The sequence below is a fragment of the Artemia franciscana genome, chromosome 10 (genome assembly GCF_032884065.1).
Source record: "Artemia franciscana chromosome 10, ASM3288406v1, whole genome shotgun sequence".
Taxonomy (NCBI): domain Eukaryota; kingdom Metazoa; phylum Arthropoda; class Branchiopoda; order Anostraca; family Artemiidae; genus Artemia; species Artemia franciscana.
Window position 1 is genome coordinate 22852171 of NC_088872.1, and position 15898 is coordinate 22868068.

The 15898-nt window shown below is 36.2% G+C and overlaps 1 protein-coding gene across 1 annotated transcript; it reads right to left on the minus strand.

Moving 5' to 3' along the window:
* Positions 1–3787: 3787 nt before the first annotated feature.
* LOC136031927 (uncharacterized) lies at positions 3788–15272 on the minus strand. Its single transcript, XM_065711919.1, has 2 exons — positions 14928–15272; positions 3788–4251 (listed from the first exon to the last, which is right to left on the minus strand). Exons 1-2 carry the CDS (start codon positions 15258–15260, stop codon positions 4042–4044), a joined length of 543 nt encoding a protein of 180 aa, XP_065567991.1. The 5' UTR covers positions 15261–15272; the 3' UTR covers positions 3788–4041.
* Between the last annotated feature and the right edge of the window lie 626 nt (positions 15273–15898).

Sequence of the window (15898 nt, forward strand, 5' to 3'; positions counted from 1 at the left end):
ATGTAGCTATTTATATCAAAATTCAATTTTTTAGAGTTTTGGTTACTATTGAGCCGGATCGCTCCTTACTACAGTTCGTTACCACGAACTGTTTGATAAATGTACAACCGTGTACCATTACTTTCTCTGCAACCGGGAAAATCAGTGTATAATTTTTTATACATAAAAGTAATAATAATAATGATACGTTTTGATTGCCCATCATAATGTACAAAAGGACACAAATGACGAAGTAAGAAAAACAAAAAACTAAAACACGACACAATGAACCCAATCAAAAACCGAATCATTGACAAGGCTAAAGAAATATATGCAGGAAAGCAATGGCGTCATCTAGGAGAGACAAGGAGGGCAGTTGCTCTTCTAATAGTTGGGAGAAAAAATTTTTATAGCCCATGTCCCTTGACTCTCTGGATTTGGCCCCGTATTGCCCCCCTTCCCCCAAATGAAAATTCTAGAGCTACGCCCTAATAGGAAAGTAAAATCAAAGCTTACTCGTTTTCGAAATGACTCGGTTCTTCTTTGGATAGCCTCTAAGTGGCTAGTGACTCCATATCTGGTCGACATGGGGGTTTTGCTAGTCCAATTGGGCAGCCGAAAAAGTTTCTTCATATATTTGTAAAAACAATTTCTAATATCAGCAATATCACTGCGAGTAAAAGCTGCCAAAAAAGGTGAAACAGCAGGCAAATACGGGACTACGAAAGCATTGTAAAGACTTCCTAGGATACGGTGACTAAACTTAAATTTCATAACAATTCAAGGTCATCAATTATGAAGTTTATTATATGATAGGATGCATTCGAAAAGTCGATGTTAGGTGAGAACCAGAGGCTAAAAAAGGAAGCTGATAAAATCATGGCACAGACGAAGGGGGTTGGGCTATAGGGCATTATAGAATTTTTATTGAGGAAAACTTCAATAAAATATAAATGACATATTGATGCTCTCAATAATTTTTAGGTTTTATTAATTTTTTATTAAATATCAAATTTTGTTTTGAATTTTAAAAATATTCCATACTATTGCTACTACTGCTACTACTACCAACTTTATGCAGATCCAAACCACTTGAGGTCAACACATATACACAAACTCTTCCTCCCTTCCTCTTTTCACCCTCACATGAAGTTTCAACTTCCTTTAAATCTTTCCTTACGACCTCCTTATTACATCCCTGAAAAGCAGAATTGAACCTCATTTTTGGTACAGTTTACTTTTTGATATACGGTCAGTCAGGTTGCATACGGAAACAAATTTCCGTATACAATTTCTCTGGAAACCATCTAACAAATACTCTTACGTCTTTTAAAGTACATAAACTAAAATTTTTCAGCCGAATTTGTGTTGCATGACATTTTTCCCAATCGGTGCTCCAATGTAGGTTAGGTGATCATGTTCATGAACTATAATGGGAACCCAGAGACAAACAAACTGGCTCTTGTGTTCGATTAAAAACCAGGAATTCACTTTTACTCTAATTGAGCTTTTGTCCGATATGGTCATACTCCTTCGACAGTACATAAAAATTTTAGTCTAGAATCGATTAACGTTCAGAATATTTTTTGTGGTTCATCATAAGGGACTAAATTAGACCAACTTTCTTTTCTTATTGTTTTTAACCGTATTTTAGCAACAATTCGTGAGTGTTTTAAACTTTCTGATGATTTAACTATCTTATTACTGTGACTAACAACTTCGACTACCAAACAGTCTGACTGGACGAGAATTTTTAATGATCTAAAAGCTGTATAAAGGAAAGGTAAAACTAGCAGTCAGCGAAACTAAAAGCTTTTATATGACTTTTTGCTTCCTTAAGGTCGACGCCCACTCTTCTCTTAATCCTCTGCTAACGACAAAGAAAACTTTTGAAATACTTGGAGTAGTTTTGGACAAAGATTTAAGATGGAACTCACACGTTGACTATCTCACAAAAAAGGCGCCCCATTTTTACATCCATTTTCCAACCTGAATATATTTGGCATGCCATCTGAGGTTTTAAAGTCTGTATACTGCATCTTCTCCTGAGTATGCATGTCCAGCTTGGCATTCGGGTATACAAGATTAATCAGATAGACTTGAGATGATACAAAAAAGATTAGTAAAATTATACTTCATAACAGCTACCTAGCATATGATGATGCACTGAAACAAATCAACTTAAATTCACTTGATAGACATTAGTTGACATATGGATTTGGAATAAATTATGTGAATTCCCAACTCATCGTGGTCTACTACCTGACCTTGAGACACCCCCTACATAAGGAACAGTCACTAGAGTCCGAAAAATAAAGCAGAAATGTCGAAATTTAATCCTTATTTTACTCAGTGTTTTAATAATATTACTTTGACGCATATTTAGCGTTTGATATATTTCAGGTATTTGCCCGTGAGTGTTTTGAACGTACCAACCATTTATATTTTTAATATTCTGTATAAAAGATCATTATTTTAACCTTGAAAACTGACTTTTGACATATATTGATTTTAATTATGACTCATTAGTTTATTGACCTTGAAGGAGCAGTTGCTGCTTTAATTTTCTGTGTTGCTACTTATTTATTTTGATCCTTGTTCTGTGTCTTCTTTTTTTGTGTCATGGCATGCTCATGTAAGATGTACCTAGTGTAGTAAATAAATATAATCTATTGTAATATCATCAGGGTAATTTCTTAACAAGACATCAGCTCCTCTAAATCCACAAGTCATCACAGCTTTATGTTGAGGTTCAGCAATCCACAGCTCCCTGTCTAATACCTTCCTTAATTGGGATTTGCAGAGTAAGTTCAGTAACACCAGGTTATACAATAATCTTAATTTTAGCTTTCATCTTCCTATACTTGTTCTGAAAAGCCTTTAAAACTGAAGAATTCATTCCATGTTTGTGGCATTCAGTAGAATTTCGGCATAGGTACCTGAGTCAAATGCTCTTGAGATATCAATACCAGCAATGTAAAGCCCTTCATCGTTTACCGCAGCACATACCAAAAAATTACCAACAAATGGTTTGCATAATCTCGGCAACCCCCTTTTTTAAACCCGAACTGATTCTCTGGTGTATGACACTTCATCGTAATTTCATCAATAATCATTACTCCAAATATTTTACACAGTACATAGGAAACCTTATGGCCGTGATTAAGTGAACTGATAGAACTCAAAAATTCCATGTTAAAATTGAAAATTTATATTTAACAGTACTCAAGCATTCATTGGCGGAAGATACCACTTTTAATATCAGGCCGTAGCTTCTTGAAAATGCTACAAAGTGTTTGCTAGGATTTTGCTCTATTTCCTCTAATTGCTTAGAAATCTTAGAAAATGTCTAGCTCTTTTTCACAAGTGTATTCTGTGAAGGATATTGCTTTTAGAACAAAATCGTGCTATCATGAGCAGAAGACAATAACCTGTAAGATGATTGGAACCCTTTTTCGATGTATTTTCCTCTTTTCGAACAGTCCCATAGAATATTTTCAGCTACCTGAAATTTTCACAAGTTTTCTGCCAGAAAGAATCGTTATAGGGCGCCGATAACATCCCTAGAGAACATATTGACAAGCTGGTATAATTAACCTGCAATTTTCACCAATGAATAAGTGCTATTTGAAGGGTTTTTGACAATCGACGGCCTCTAGATGATTGAGATACAGAAAGCTACCCTAACCTCAATTATGAACCTCAATGTTTTCAAGTTCACTTAATCACGGCCTTAAGTCATTTACAAATAATTATAAGTTATCCTGCTATTGTTAAGCATGCTCTGCTAAAATTAAGACAAGAGATCTAGGAACGACTATTTTAATCCGATAAAAAAAGTTGTTCTGGGTAGTTTATCCCAACAGCACAGAAATGCAAATTTAAATTTGCTATTGTATCAAAATAACATTAATAGCTTGCAAAAATGTTAGCTTTAAGTGACATTATTTCATTTTATGTATCTTGAATGTTGACTGACGAAAAGTAGGTTCCCATTAACAGAATTATGCATCAATAATATTAGATTATGTGAAAAAGGAAAGAAACTTTGGATCCTGGAGTTTAGACTGCACTAAGATCTACAAAGCGGATATTGTCAATTCCGCCAGCATCTTCATCTTCACTGGAAACAGACAGCCTGATTTGTACATTAGAAAAATGTCCAGAAGTGGGAAAATTAACTCGAATCGTCCACCACCTATACGACGTATTAGACGAAAATCCAACCGATTTAATCATTGCATCAGCTCCGTTTTCATTCAAGTAATAAACCTGTAAATGATTGAAAATTAGACTGTAGTCTGCTTTTTTAACGATAAAAATACTTTTCACATAATTCTTATTGCCCACCAAACTTAGAACAGAACTATGATACAACACCTGGATCTGATACAGGATGACGAATGTCTCGTTGTTTTGATCAATGCGCTTGCGTATTGTTAAGAGTTTAGAAAAAAAAATACACCAAAATTTTCAACATTGGAACAGAAGGTCACATGAAATTCTGATTTATTTTGGTAAATAAACATACTTTTATTGCACTTGTCCTAGAGTTATTTATAGTTTTCATTCGAGTTTTAGGATTCAATAGAATGAAAGCTCGGCTTTTGATATTTATTTATTCATTTATCCAGAACGCTAAAGAGTCAGTGCTAATACTCGAATAAACAACCTCTCGGAAAATGTAACAATATACTGCAATGACTAATTCATAGATATACTAATTTTGACTATAGGTTTAGCCATTTTTATGTTGTTGGGATCCCAAGATTAGCAGGTATATTTATTTATAATATAAATAAACATAGTTTTTTTTCCTTTTCTCTTCAATTAATCAACCGTTTTCAATGGTTGTCAGATTCTAGATAGAATGAAGGCATTTCTTTTCATAGAGATTCTGACTATACCCCCCCCCCCCCTTCTCCCCAAAGGATAAAAAACATGTGGGAATTCAAGACAAACTTGATTGGTCCCACTATACAAAATTAAGTAAAAACAAGAGCTAAGAGCTCATATAGCACTTGTGACGAGGCAAGAAGAGCTAAGAGCCAAGAGCTCATGTGGTATGTGCTCTAACAAAATTCTAAGAATCAATAGATTGATTTAAAAGGAAAAATCAGAGGCTTAAGTATTTAAGCCTCTTAAACTTTTAGTTTCTTGTTCTTTCTGTTTTGTGTAGTGTTGTTTCTTTTATTGATACTCCGCTTTGATTTTTGTAGCGGGTCAAAAATAAATTATTAATTAATGCCGGTCAGGATTTAAAATAAGAGCTCTGAGTCACGATGTCCTTCTAAATATCAAAATTCATTGAGATCCGATCACCCATTCGTAAGTTATAAGTACATCATTTTTTCTAATTTTTCCTCTCCCTTTAGCCCCTCAGATGGTCGAATCTGGGAAAATGACTTTATCAATTCAATTTGTGCAGCTCCCTGACACACCTGCCAATTTCCATCGTCCTAGCACGTCCAGAAGCGCCAAACTCGCCAAATCGCTGAAACCCTCCCCCCAACTCCGCCAAAGAGAGCAAATCCAGTACGGTTACGTCAATCACATATCAAGGACATTTGCTTATTTTATCCACCAAGCTTCATCCCGATTCCTCCACTCAAAGCGTTTTCAAAGATTTCCCCCTCCAACTCCCCCCAGTGTCAACAGATCTGGTCGGGATTTGAAATAAGAGCTCTGATACACGAAGTCCTTCTAAATATCAAATTTCATTAAGATCGGTCACCCATTCTTAAGTTAAAAATACCTTAGTTTTTCTAATTTTTCCCAAATTAACACCCCCCAGCTCCTCCAAAGAGAACGGAACCATTCCAATTATGCCCATCACGTATCTGCAACTTGTGATTATTCTTCCCATCAGGTCTCATCCCGATCTTTCCAGTCTCAGCGTTTTCCAAGATTTCTGTTTCCCTCCTCCAACCCCCCATGTTTCCGGATCCAATTCGAGTCGAAAATGGAGCATCTGAGGCATAAGATCCTTCTATATATATCAAGTTTCATTAAGATCCGATAACCTATTCGTAAGATAAAACTATCCCAATTTTCACATTTTCCAAGAATTCCAGTTTCCCCCTCCAATTCCCCCCAATGCCATAGGATCTGGTCGGAATTTAAAATTAGAGCTTTAAAGCACAAAATCCTTCAAAATATCAAATTTCATCAAGATCTCGTAACCCTATCGTAAGTTACAAATACCTCATTTTTCCGAATTACCTCTCCCCCAACTCCGCCAAAGAGAGCAGATCCGGTCCGGTTATGTCAGTCAAGTATCTTAGACAGGTTTTATTCTTTCCATCCAGTTTCATCCTTATCTCTCCGCTTTAAGTATTTTCTAAAATTTCCGCCCCCCCCCAACTACCCCCCCCCCCAATTACGCTGGATCCGGTTGAAATTTAAAATAAGAGGTCTGAGTTACGAGGTCCTTCTAAATATGAAGTTTCATGAAGGTCAGATCACTCCTTCGTAAGTTAAAAATACGTCATTTTTTCTAATTTTTCAGAAATAACCCCTCCCCCAAGAGAGCGGATCCGCTCCAATTATGTCAATCACGTATCTAAGACTTCTGCTAATTTTAAGACCAAGTTTCATCCCAATCCCTCCAATCTAAGCGTTTTCCATGATTTTAGGTCCCCCCCCAAACTCCTTCCATTGTCACCAGATCCGGTCGGGATTTTAAATATGAGCTTTGAGACACGATATCCTTCTAAATAGCAAATTTCATTGAGATCCGATCACCCGTTTACAAGTTAAAAATAACTCATTTTTCAAATTTTACAGAATTAAGCCCCCCGTCCCCAACTACCCCAAATAGAGTGGATCCGTTCCGATTATGTCAATCATGTATCCAGGACTTGTGCTCAAATGCCCACCAAGTTTCATCCCGATCCCTCCACTTTAAGTGTTTTCCAAGATTTTAGGTATCCCCCTCCCAACTCCCTCCCCCCCCAATATTACCAGATTTGGTCGGAATTTAAAATAACAGCTCTAAGACACGATATCCTTCCAAACATCAAACTTCATTAAGATCTGATCAACCGTTCGTAAGTTAAAAATATTTCATTTTTCTATTTTTTTTTAATTAACCGGCCTCCCGCTCCTCCCCCCCCAGATGGTCAAATCGGGAAAACGACTATTTCTAATTTAATCTGGTCCGGTTCCTGATCCGCCTGCCAAATCTCATCGTCCTAGCTTACCTGGAAGGGCCTAAAGTAGCAAATCCGGGACTTACAGACCGACAGACAGACCGACAGAATTTGCGATTGCTATATGAAACTTGGTTAATACCAAGTGCCATAAAAACAGCAAGTTTTTTTCTACTGAAAGTAAGAGGCATACTTAAAAAGAACTGAAATTATTCCGTATCTGAAGGGGGGCTTCCCTTTCTTTAATACCCCTTTGTTTAGACTAAAGTTATTTAAAGTACGTTTAAAAAAAGGTTCTAATTCAAATTACACGGCCCCTGGGTTTCAGGAATCACTCTTAAGGAATTGGGACAAAAGGTTGAACTTTAGCGTAAGAAGTGGGGTATTGAGGAAGGAGCAGCAACCTTCATATACGGAATAATTTCTGTTCATTTTAAGTTTTAGTGTTACTCCTTATTTCCAGCAGAAAAACGCTTGCTCTTTGTGTATTTTCTGATTGTTTTCAGATAGTATCAGGATATCTTCCTCATAGAAAATACCCCCCAAGAGAAGTCTTTCTATTGATAGCCCGTGCTGTGTAAAATTCTTCTCCCGGGAAATCACCCCGGACAATTTTATCCTCACTAAGAATTCCCCTCAGTATATTTCTTGCTTCCGATTCCGCCTGAAAAATACTCCTTAGCATACCTTCATTTGAAGAAAAACGTTTTTCTTATTTAGTTTCTAATCGTTTTTCAGGTCATGGTGGAATCCGCCCTGCGTGAGAAATAGTTATTGACCCCTCTCCCCCCTCCAATGGATATTTCCTCCCACGGAAAATTTTCACCCGTAGTATTTTTCCTGGTGATAGTTTCCCCGAGGGCAATTACTCCTATTGGAGAGCTCTCGTGTAAAAATCCCCCCGAAAACTTTAACTCTGTTGAAAATTTCCCCCGGGCAATTCCCAAGGACAAAGTCCCCCACATGTAAGATGGGGTCACTAACAAGAAAGTTAGACAAATAAAACGAATTTCGTATATGAATCCTGGTCAAATTGCATTAGGGGAGCTCGGAGTTGTTTCGGACATAGGAGGTAGGTTTGGACACTGCCATTATAAAATCGAGTTTCGCACAACATATTCTCCCAAAAATCAGGATCAAGCATTGACGAGTGGCCGACTTTGCGCAAAAATTTCATAAGTTGCCGAACCCACCTTTTTGAACCACTTTTTTTTTCACTAACATGGGCCAGTTTTTGTAACTGGGTTGTTTACATGAACACTAGTTAAGTTTTGGCAGGTTCTTAGACTTATCATGACGCTACCTATAGCTAGTAACAAATTGGACTGAAATTATCTATCAAACAATTCGTGGTAACGAATCAAACAGTTCGTGGTAACGAACTGCAGTAAGGAGCCACCCGGCTCAATAGCAACCAAAACTCTAAAAAATTTAGTTCTGATATCAATAGCTACATCAAGAAATCGCTTTTTAATGCTGATTTAAAATATATAAGTTTAATCAAGTTTAGTCTTACCCATCAAAAGTTACGAGCCTGAGAAAATTTGCCTTATTTTAAAAAATAGGGGAAAACAACCACTAAAAGTCATAAAATCTTAACGAAAATCACACCATCAGATTCAGCGTATCAGAGGATCCTATTGTAGAAGTTTGTATTGTAGAAGACAAATCGCGGGTGCGTGTTTATTTGTTTGTTCTTTTTTGTTTTTTTTCCCAGGGGTCATCGTATCGACCAGGTGGTCCTAGAATGTCGCAAGAGGGCTCATTCTCAACGTAAATGAAAAGTTCTAGTGCTCTTTTTAAGTGACCAAAAAATTGGAGGGCACCTAAGCCCCCTCCCACGCTCATTTTTTCCTCCAAAGTCAACGGATCAAAATTTTGAGATAGCCATTTTGTTTCGCATAGTCGAAAACCATAATAACTATGTCTTTGGGAATGACTTACTCCCCCAAAGTCCCTGGGGGAGGGGCTGCAAGTTACAAACTTCGACCAGTGTTTACATATAATAATGATTATTGGGAAGTGTACAGCGTTTTCAGGGGATTTTTTTTTGTTTTGGGGGTGGGATTGAGGGGATGGAGCTATCTGGGAGGATCTCTTCTTGGAGAAATATGTCACGGGGGAACAGAAATTCAATAAAAAGGGCGCAGGATTTTCTAAAATTACTATAAAAAAAACAATGAAAAAATAAACATGGAAAAGTTTTTTTCAATTGAAAGTAAGGAGTAGCATTGAAACTTAAAATGAACAGAGATTATTACGCATATGAGGGGTTTTAAAAATACTTTAGCATAAAGAGCGAGGTATTTAGGAGGAGATAAATACCTCGCTCTTTATGCTATAGTATTTTTAGTAATTTCAACTATTTATTCTATGGCCTTTCGGATTAAGGGGTCATTCTTAAAGAATTGGGACAAAACTTACGATTTAGTGTAAAGAGCGAAGTATTAACGAGGGTACAAACCCCCTCATATACATAATAAAAATCTAATAATATAAAAGTTTGTTACGTAAGCTAATTCTTAAGTTACGTATATTTTTTACTAATAAAAACATTCGTTAAAAATTAAAATTTATAGTCGCCTTTTTATGTAACCGAAAAATTGCATTTCAACTAGGCTTTCCCCACCCCTTATTTCTCAAAATCGTCTGATCAAAACTAAGAGAAAGCCATTTAGCCAAAAAAGGAATTAATATGCAAATTTTATTTTAATAATTTATGTGTGGAGAGCCAAAATCTAACACGCATTAATTCAAAAACTTTCAGAAATTACATAAGAAAACTAGTTTTTTTAACTGAAAGTAAGGAGCGACATTAAAACTTAAAACGAACAGAAATTACTCCGTATATGAAATGGGTTGCCCCTCCGCAATCCCTCGCTCTTTACGCTAAAGTTTGACTCTTTGCCACAATTCTGCTTTTTAAAACAAATAAAAACTTTAGCGTAAAGAGCAAGGGATTGCGGAGGGGACAACCCATTTCATATACGGAGTAATTTCTGTTCGTTTTAAGTTTTAATGTCGCTCCTTACTTTCAGTTAAAAATACTAGTTTTTTTATGTAATTTTATTTCTAAAAGCGATTTCACGGAGACGGTCAGTGTGGGGTGGATTCATGGACGACTTTTTGAAAGCGTCCGAAACAACCCTGTTTTGTCAAATTAATCCCAAGGGGAGAGACATAAGCGCAACGAGAGATACAAAGGCTGTTTATAGCATCCGATATACTGCATCTGTGTTCAGCCCAACGATATAGGCTAAGTCTTTACTATTGAGGTAAATATGGAGCATTCCACATTTCTGATATACGAATAAAGTGAACAAACCACTTGATGCCTTTTTTATGCTCTTTTTAAGATCTTTCCTTGTTTCATCCTGGTAAATCAAGGCACAAACTTTGATAGACAATATGACAGTGCACTTGAGAAATGTATTGCAGAACACTGAGATTTCGATCATATTCTCCGAGGTAACAAGTCAAGCTAAAGCAAGTGGTTTCAAAGAAATTATATTAGGGAGATTATTTGATAACCTTGCCTTAGTCTATGTTAAATACCAAATCCCTCTGGACCCTAGTTGGAGCACCGATGAAACAGGTGTTCTAACTGTATTACCTACTCCTAGATTGCTTGCCAAGAATGGCAAGAAGCAAATTGCCTAGATGACATGAGTAGAACGCGTTCAAAATGTAGCCATTGTCTGTTTTGTTTGTGTGACAGGTAATCACGTACCTTTAGTTTTGTCTTTCTACAGGTCGATTTACAACCACGTATGCTGAAAGATGGTCCCCAGGCTTGTTTGGGACCAGCTCATCCAAGTTGTTGGATTAATTCTGAAGCTTTCTTGGAGACAATGAAACATTTCATGAAGTATACCAGATCATTCACATGGACAGTCACCTTGACATCCAAGTAGTCTACTAATGCAAAGAAAATGGGATAATCTTGAATATCTTCTAATCCTCATATCGTTTGAAACCTTAATATGCTTTGGGCTATGGACAACCCAAAGAGCGCTGAGAAGCAACTTTAATGAGTGGTTTGACCTTCATTCAGGCCAACATACCTTCATATATAATATAGCAAAACTCAGCCGTGTTCCATACCTCAAGAAGTTGAGCATAAGTAATATTGTGACTGGCATTGCAAAGCATGGATTGTTGCCATTCGACCGCAACACTTTCTGCCGTGCCGACTTTTCACTGCTTCCGTTAGAGATAGTCAATTGCTGGACAATCATTCTCAACTTGCTGAGTCAGATCCGCATGAGATAGACCAAGGTGCTGACGAAACGCAAGAGCCTTTTGTAGTCTTTTTCGTAACTCCCGAGCAACCAAGACCATATCCCCGGGTGCCACCTACAACTACCAAGGTTAGAGGAGTAGAACAAATAGGAAGAACTAGAACACTTACAGAAACAACGGAAAAGGAAAAGCTAGGGCGAATGGTAGAAAGTAGAAAAAAACCTCAGAAGGAAGTTGCTGCCACGCTTCCAAAGAAAGCAAAAGATTTTGAAGATATTGAGGATGAGCTACAAGAATGTCTATTCATGGATGATGTTTCTGATGAATCTCTATGTCTCGGAGAAATAGAACCAGACACTCTGTTTAATGTAAATATCCTAACTGCTGATGACTTTGTGCTCGTGATATTCATCGTTGGAAAAGGAAACATTTTTAATGTTGCACGTGCAGCGAAGACTGGGGATGATCACATGGAGATAATGTTTCTAAAAAAAATGGGACAAATTTCGTTTTTCTTCATCCCGTTGACCAGGCTTCAGTTTCAAAATATGATATTATCTTGAAGCTTCTTTGCCCGACAGTATGAAATATGACTCTGAAGTATAGGCGCTCAAATAGGCGGATGAAGATTTGCTAGATGTTTTTCACAGATATTGCCCACGGATTGTTCTTGGTACCCGGCTGAATGACTATATTTCTAACAATAGGTTGTACGAAAGTGTGGTTCAATTCCAATTTCTATTACTATAGTGAGAGGAAGGTCGAGATGGCTAGGGCAGGCTCTACGGATGAAGGGTGATAGATTGTCCAAGATTGTCCTTTTCGGCCAACCGTCTAGGGCTAAACAAAAAGCAGGTTGTCTACAGGTGGGGTGGAAAGATGTCATACAGAAATATTTAAGGGAAATGGGAACTTCCCGAGAGGGTTTAAAGGGGTAGCTTTGAATAGACCATTTGCCCGACAGAATCTGTCTCGACAGGTGGCACAAATATAGCTCAGAAAGCTTTCGGGTTAAACTTGTGATTTTTCCAAGTTTAACTTTCGCTAAAGAAGTTTTGTATTGAGATATTTAATGATAATTGGAGTTATATAACTATATTACAAGGTGTCCAAAGCAACCCGTACTATGGGGTTGTTTCGGACGATTTTTGCTTTGTTTTTTAAACCGTATCAGAAAAAAAACTTGCAAAGATAAAAATCGAAAAAAATTCTTGTAGGGGCGGGATTCCTGGACACACATTGGGGGGCTTGAAGCGCCCAGATATGACTGATTTTTGAGAAAGAAAAAAATATCCGGATCAACCCCGAGCACCCCTACACTTCGAAGCTCCGAAAAAATCTCCTGGTAGTATGTGTTCATGTCCGTCCTATCTAAATTTCCTGTTGACCCCCTTGAACTTCTTCATATTTCGTCCCGGAAGGAGAGTAATATTTTGTGTTAACCAAAATATGTAATAACAAGGGCGCTATCACTGAGCAACACCTATATTCGGGCCTAATCCGACCGAAGGGAAAACAGAGATAATCTATACTTTCTCCCTTCCCAGACCATCTTCTACAAATACGTGAATGTTAACAAAAGGTTTAAAAATGCTACCGTAAAAATATGCTGTTTGATACATTAGGCACTTGTCCTCCTTCCCACTATTTAAAAAAACACTGATACTCCTCAATACTTCCTGATGTAAAATTTCCCCCGGATAATTCCATCTTTACTGAAATTTTCCCTCTCCCTGAAAATTCTGCCTTGAAATTTTCTCCCTTACATACTTTCATTAGAAAAAAACTGTTTTTTTTATTTAATTTCTGATCCTTTGTCAGTTCATGACGGAAGTCCACCCAATATGGAAATTTTTTCCTGGAAATACCCCCTCCCCCAAATGTAAGGTTTCCGCCGCACAAAATTTATCCATCCGTTTTAAAATTCAACTTCACTCTTTACTTCCCTAAGAAAATCTTTGTTTTTTTTAAATTAATATATAAATATATATATATATATATATATATATATATATATATATATATATATATATATATATATATATATATATATATATATATATATATATATATATATATATATATATATATATCAAAAACCTTTGAAAATCAAAAACCAGGACTAGATAAATCGTTGGGAGAAAAAGAAGTTTATTTCCCACCACCTGAACAATTAAAAGACACAAAGGTTCGGCGATATGTCTTTCATAATGACAAAAGACAAGCCGAGGCAAAAGAATAAGTTTTTTTCCCTCTATCTGAACAATTAAAAAAAAACAAAGTTTGGCGATATGTCTTTCATAATGACATAAAACAAGCCGAGACAAAAGTTAAAGGTCCAGTAAAAAAGGTAATTTTACTAAGCCACTACTTCTAATCTAGGGTCCATTTGGACGTCATGATATCAAGAAAATGCGCAAATTGTCTGTGTTTAAAAAACAAACGAAAGTGAGAATTCAATTATAGAAGCGTGTATATATGTATATGTATCATAAAAAAATGAAAAATTGCATAATGATTTAGATATTGCCTTTAGGGCTCCCATACATGTTGGATTTCATTACTTAATTTCCATCAGCATTGCACGTTTTTCGGGGGAGTTTTCACCAACGGAACTGGCAAGGTTAGATAACTTTATAAGTACCAGCTCAACTCCCCCAAAAAGATGTAAGATCTTGATTGAGATTGTGAAATAAATTACAACATTTGTGAGAGCCTTAAAGGCAATATCTAATAAACATGAAATTTCTCCTTTTTCTTATGATAGCCTATAAATAATTATTCAGAAGATTGAGCATTTAACCTCTCATATAATTAAATAGTAAAAAATAAGTTTATTCAACTGAAAGTAAGGAGCGAAATTAAAACTCGAAACGAATAGAAATTATTCTGTATATGAGGGGCCTCCTCCTCAATACCCCGCTCTTCTCGCTAAGGTTTTAAGAACTTTTGAAATTAATTATTCTAATTAAACGGTCTTTGAGTTTCCGGGTTCATTCTCTAAGAGCTTAGACGAAAGGTGTAACTTTAGCGTAAAGAGTGGAGTATTAAGAGGAGGCAGTCCCCCTCATATACATAACAATTCCTGTGTTTTTTAAGTTGTAAATTTTGCTCTTTACTTTCAAACGAAAAAACTTTTTTTCATTTAATTTCTAATCTTTTCGTCAACAATACTGTTGACGGTTTCGAGTCGGTTTAGAATGTGGGTATTTCTCCTTCACATAAAGAATGATTTCTGCTTGTTTGAAGGTTTAATTTGCTTTTATTTTCATTTTTTTTAAAAAGATGTTATTTTATTCAATTTCCCGAATTGATCTTGTTTTATTCAATGAGGAAAGGATAAAATGGATAATTTAAACACAGACAAAACATCAGTAAATCCTAGAACATAAACTACTGCCAAAGTTAGCTTGTAGATTTCTAAGGAATGTAAACTGCGGCTAGGAAAAATAGAATTTCCAATAATATTCCTACCTACAGTATGAGGATTTTGTTGCAGAATATTTACTTTTATATATAGCTGAAGGCCTAGAAATGAGGAGATAGAATTCTTACGATGATGCCACTACTGCCTGCATACAGAGACTTGCCCCAAAAATCAAATTCCAAAATCAAGCCATCTGTTAGTTCGAAGTCTGCTGATCTCAGAATAGCAGTCCCAGATGCTCCTAGTGATGCTTTTACCGTTGCAAGGTAGTAGTTTCCTATTGATAAATTTTGAGGTGCTGGTCCAGAGCCGGTGTCCATAACTTGGAATTCAATTTGGGTGGAATAAGATCCAAGTGTCCAATTATCAATGGCTCCATCTTCGAAGTTCTCGTTTAACTCGTGGCTGGCTACTATACGTGCCAGAAGCGTTAGAAGTATTCCCTTTGGGTGCATTTTCATAACTGATTTGTCGTGGTAAGAAAAGCGATTAAATACAATGCTAGGATTAAGTATATTTACTGATAACCGCGTTACTGAACTTCTTAAGGGTCAGTGTCAGAAAAAAAGCTTTATTGGGTTAGATACCGATAAGAATCAAATTAAAAACACATTTTTTTTTAACAAAAACTTAATATTGATGCTAAATTTTATATCACCTTGGGGTGAACAGAAATAAACTTATTACAAACTCAAAATAAGGATAAACATTAAATCACCATGAAGAAATATTTCAAAAAGCCCATGAAAGTCGAAATTAAAGTAACTTCTGTTTACAAAACACAAAAACCGTATAAGGGCTATACAAGCTAAACAGGCCATGCATTAAAAATTGAAATGGTATACCCAGTTGGGAATTTACCCATTAAAAATTATTAACACAAGAAAACTATGACTAATTTTTCAAATAAGGGGGCAAATTTTCTCTAAGATAGAAACAAAATTGCCAAAAATTGCACCATATAGTTTTCCATTTCTCAGAGTTGAAACCAAGTATCAAGCACCCAAGCACATAAATAGTCACGAATTCAAGAAAATTTTGTTTTTAAAAGCGTTGGGTGTCACCAACTAAGTGACCATAAATTTGATTTTTGTTGGCA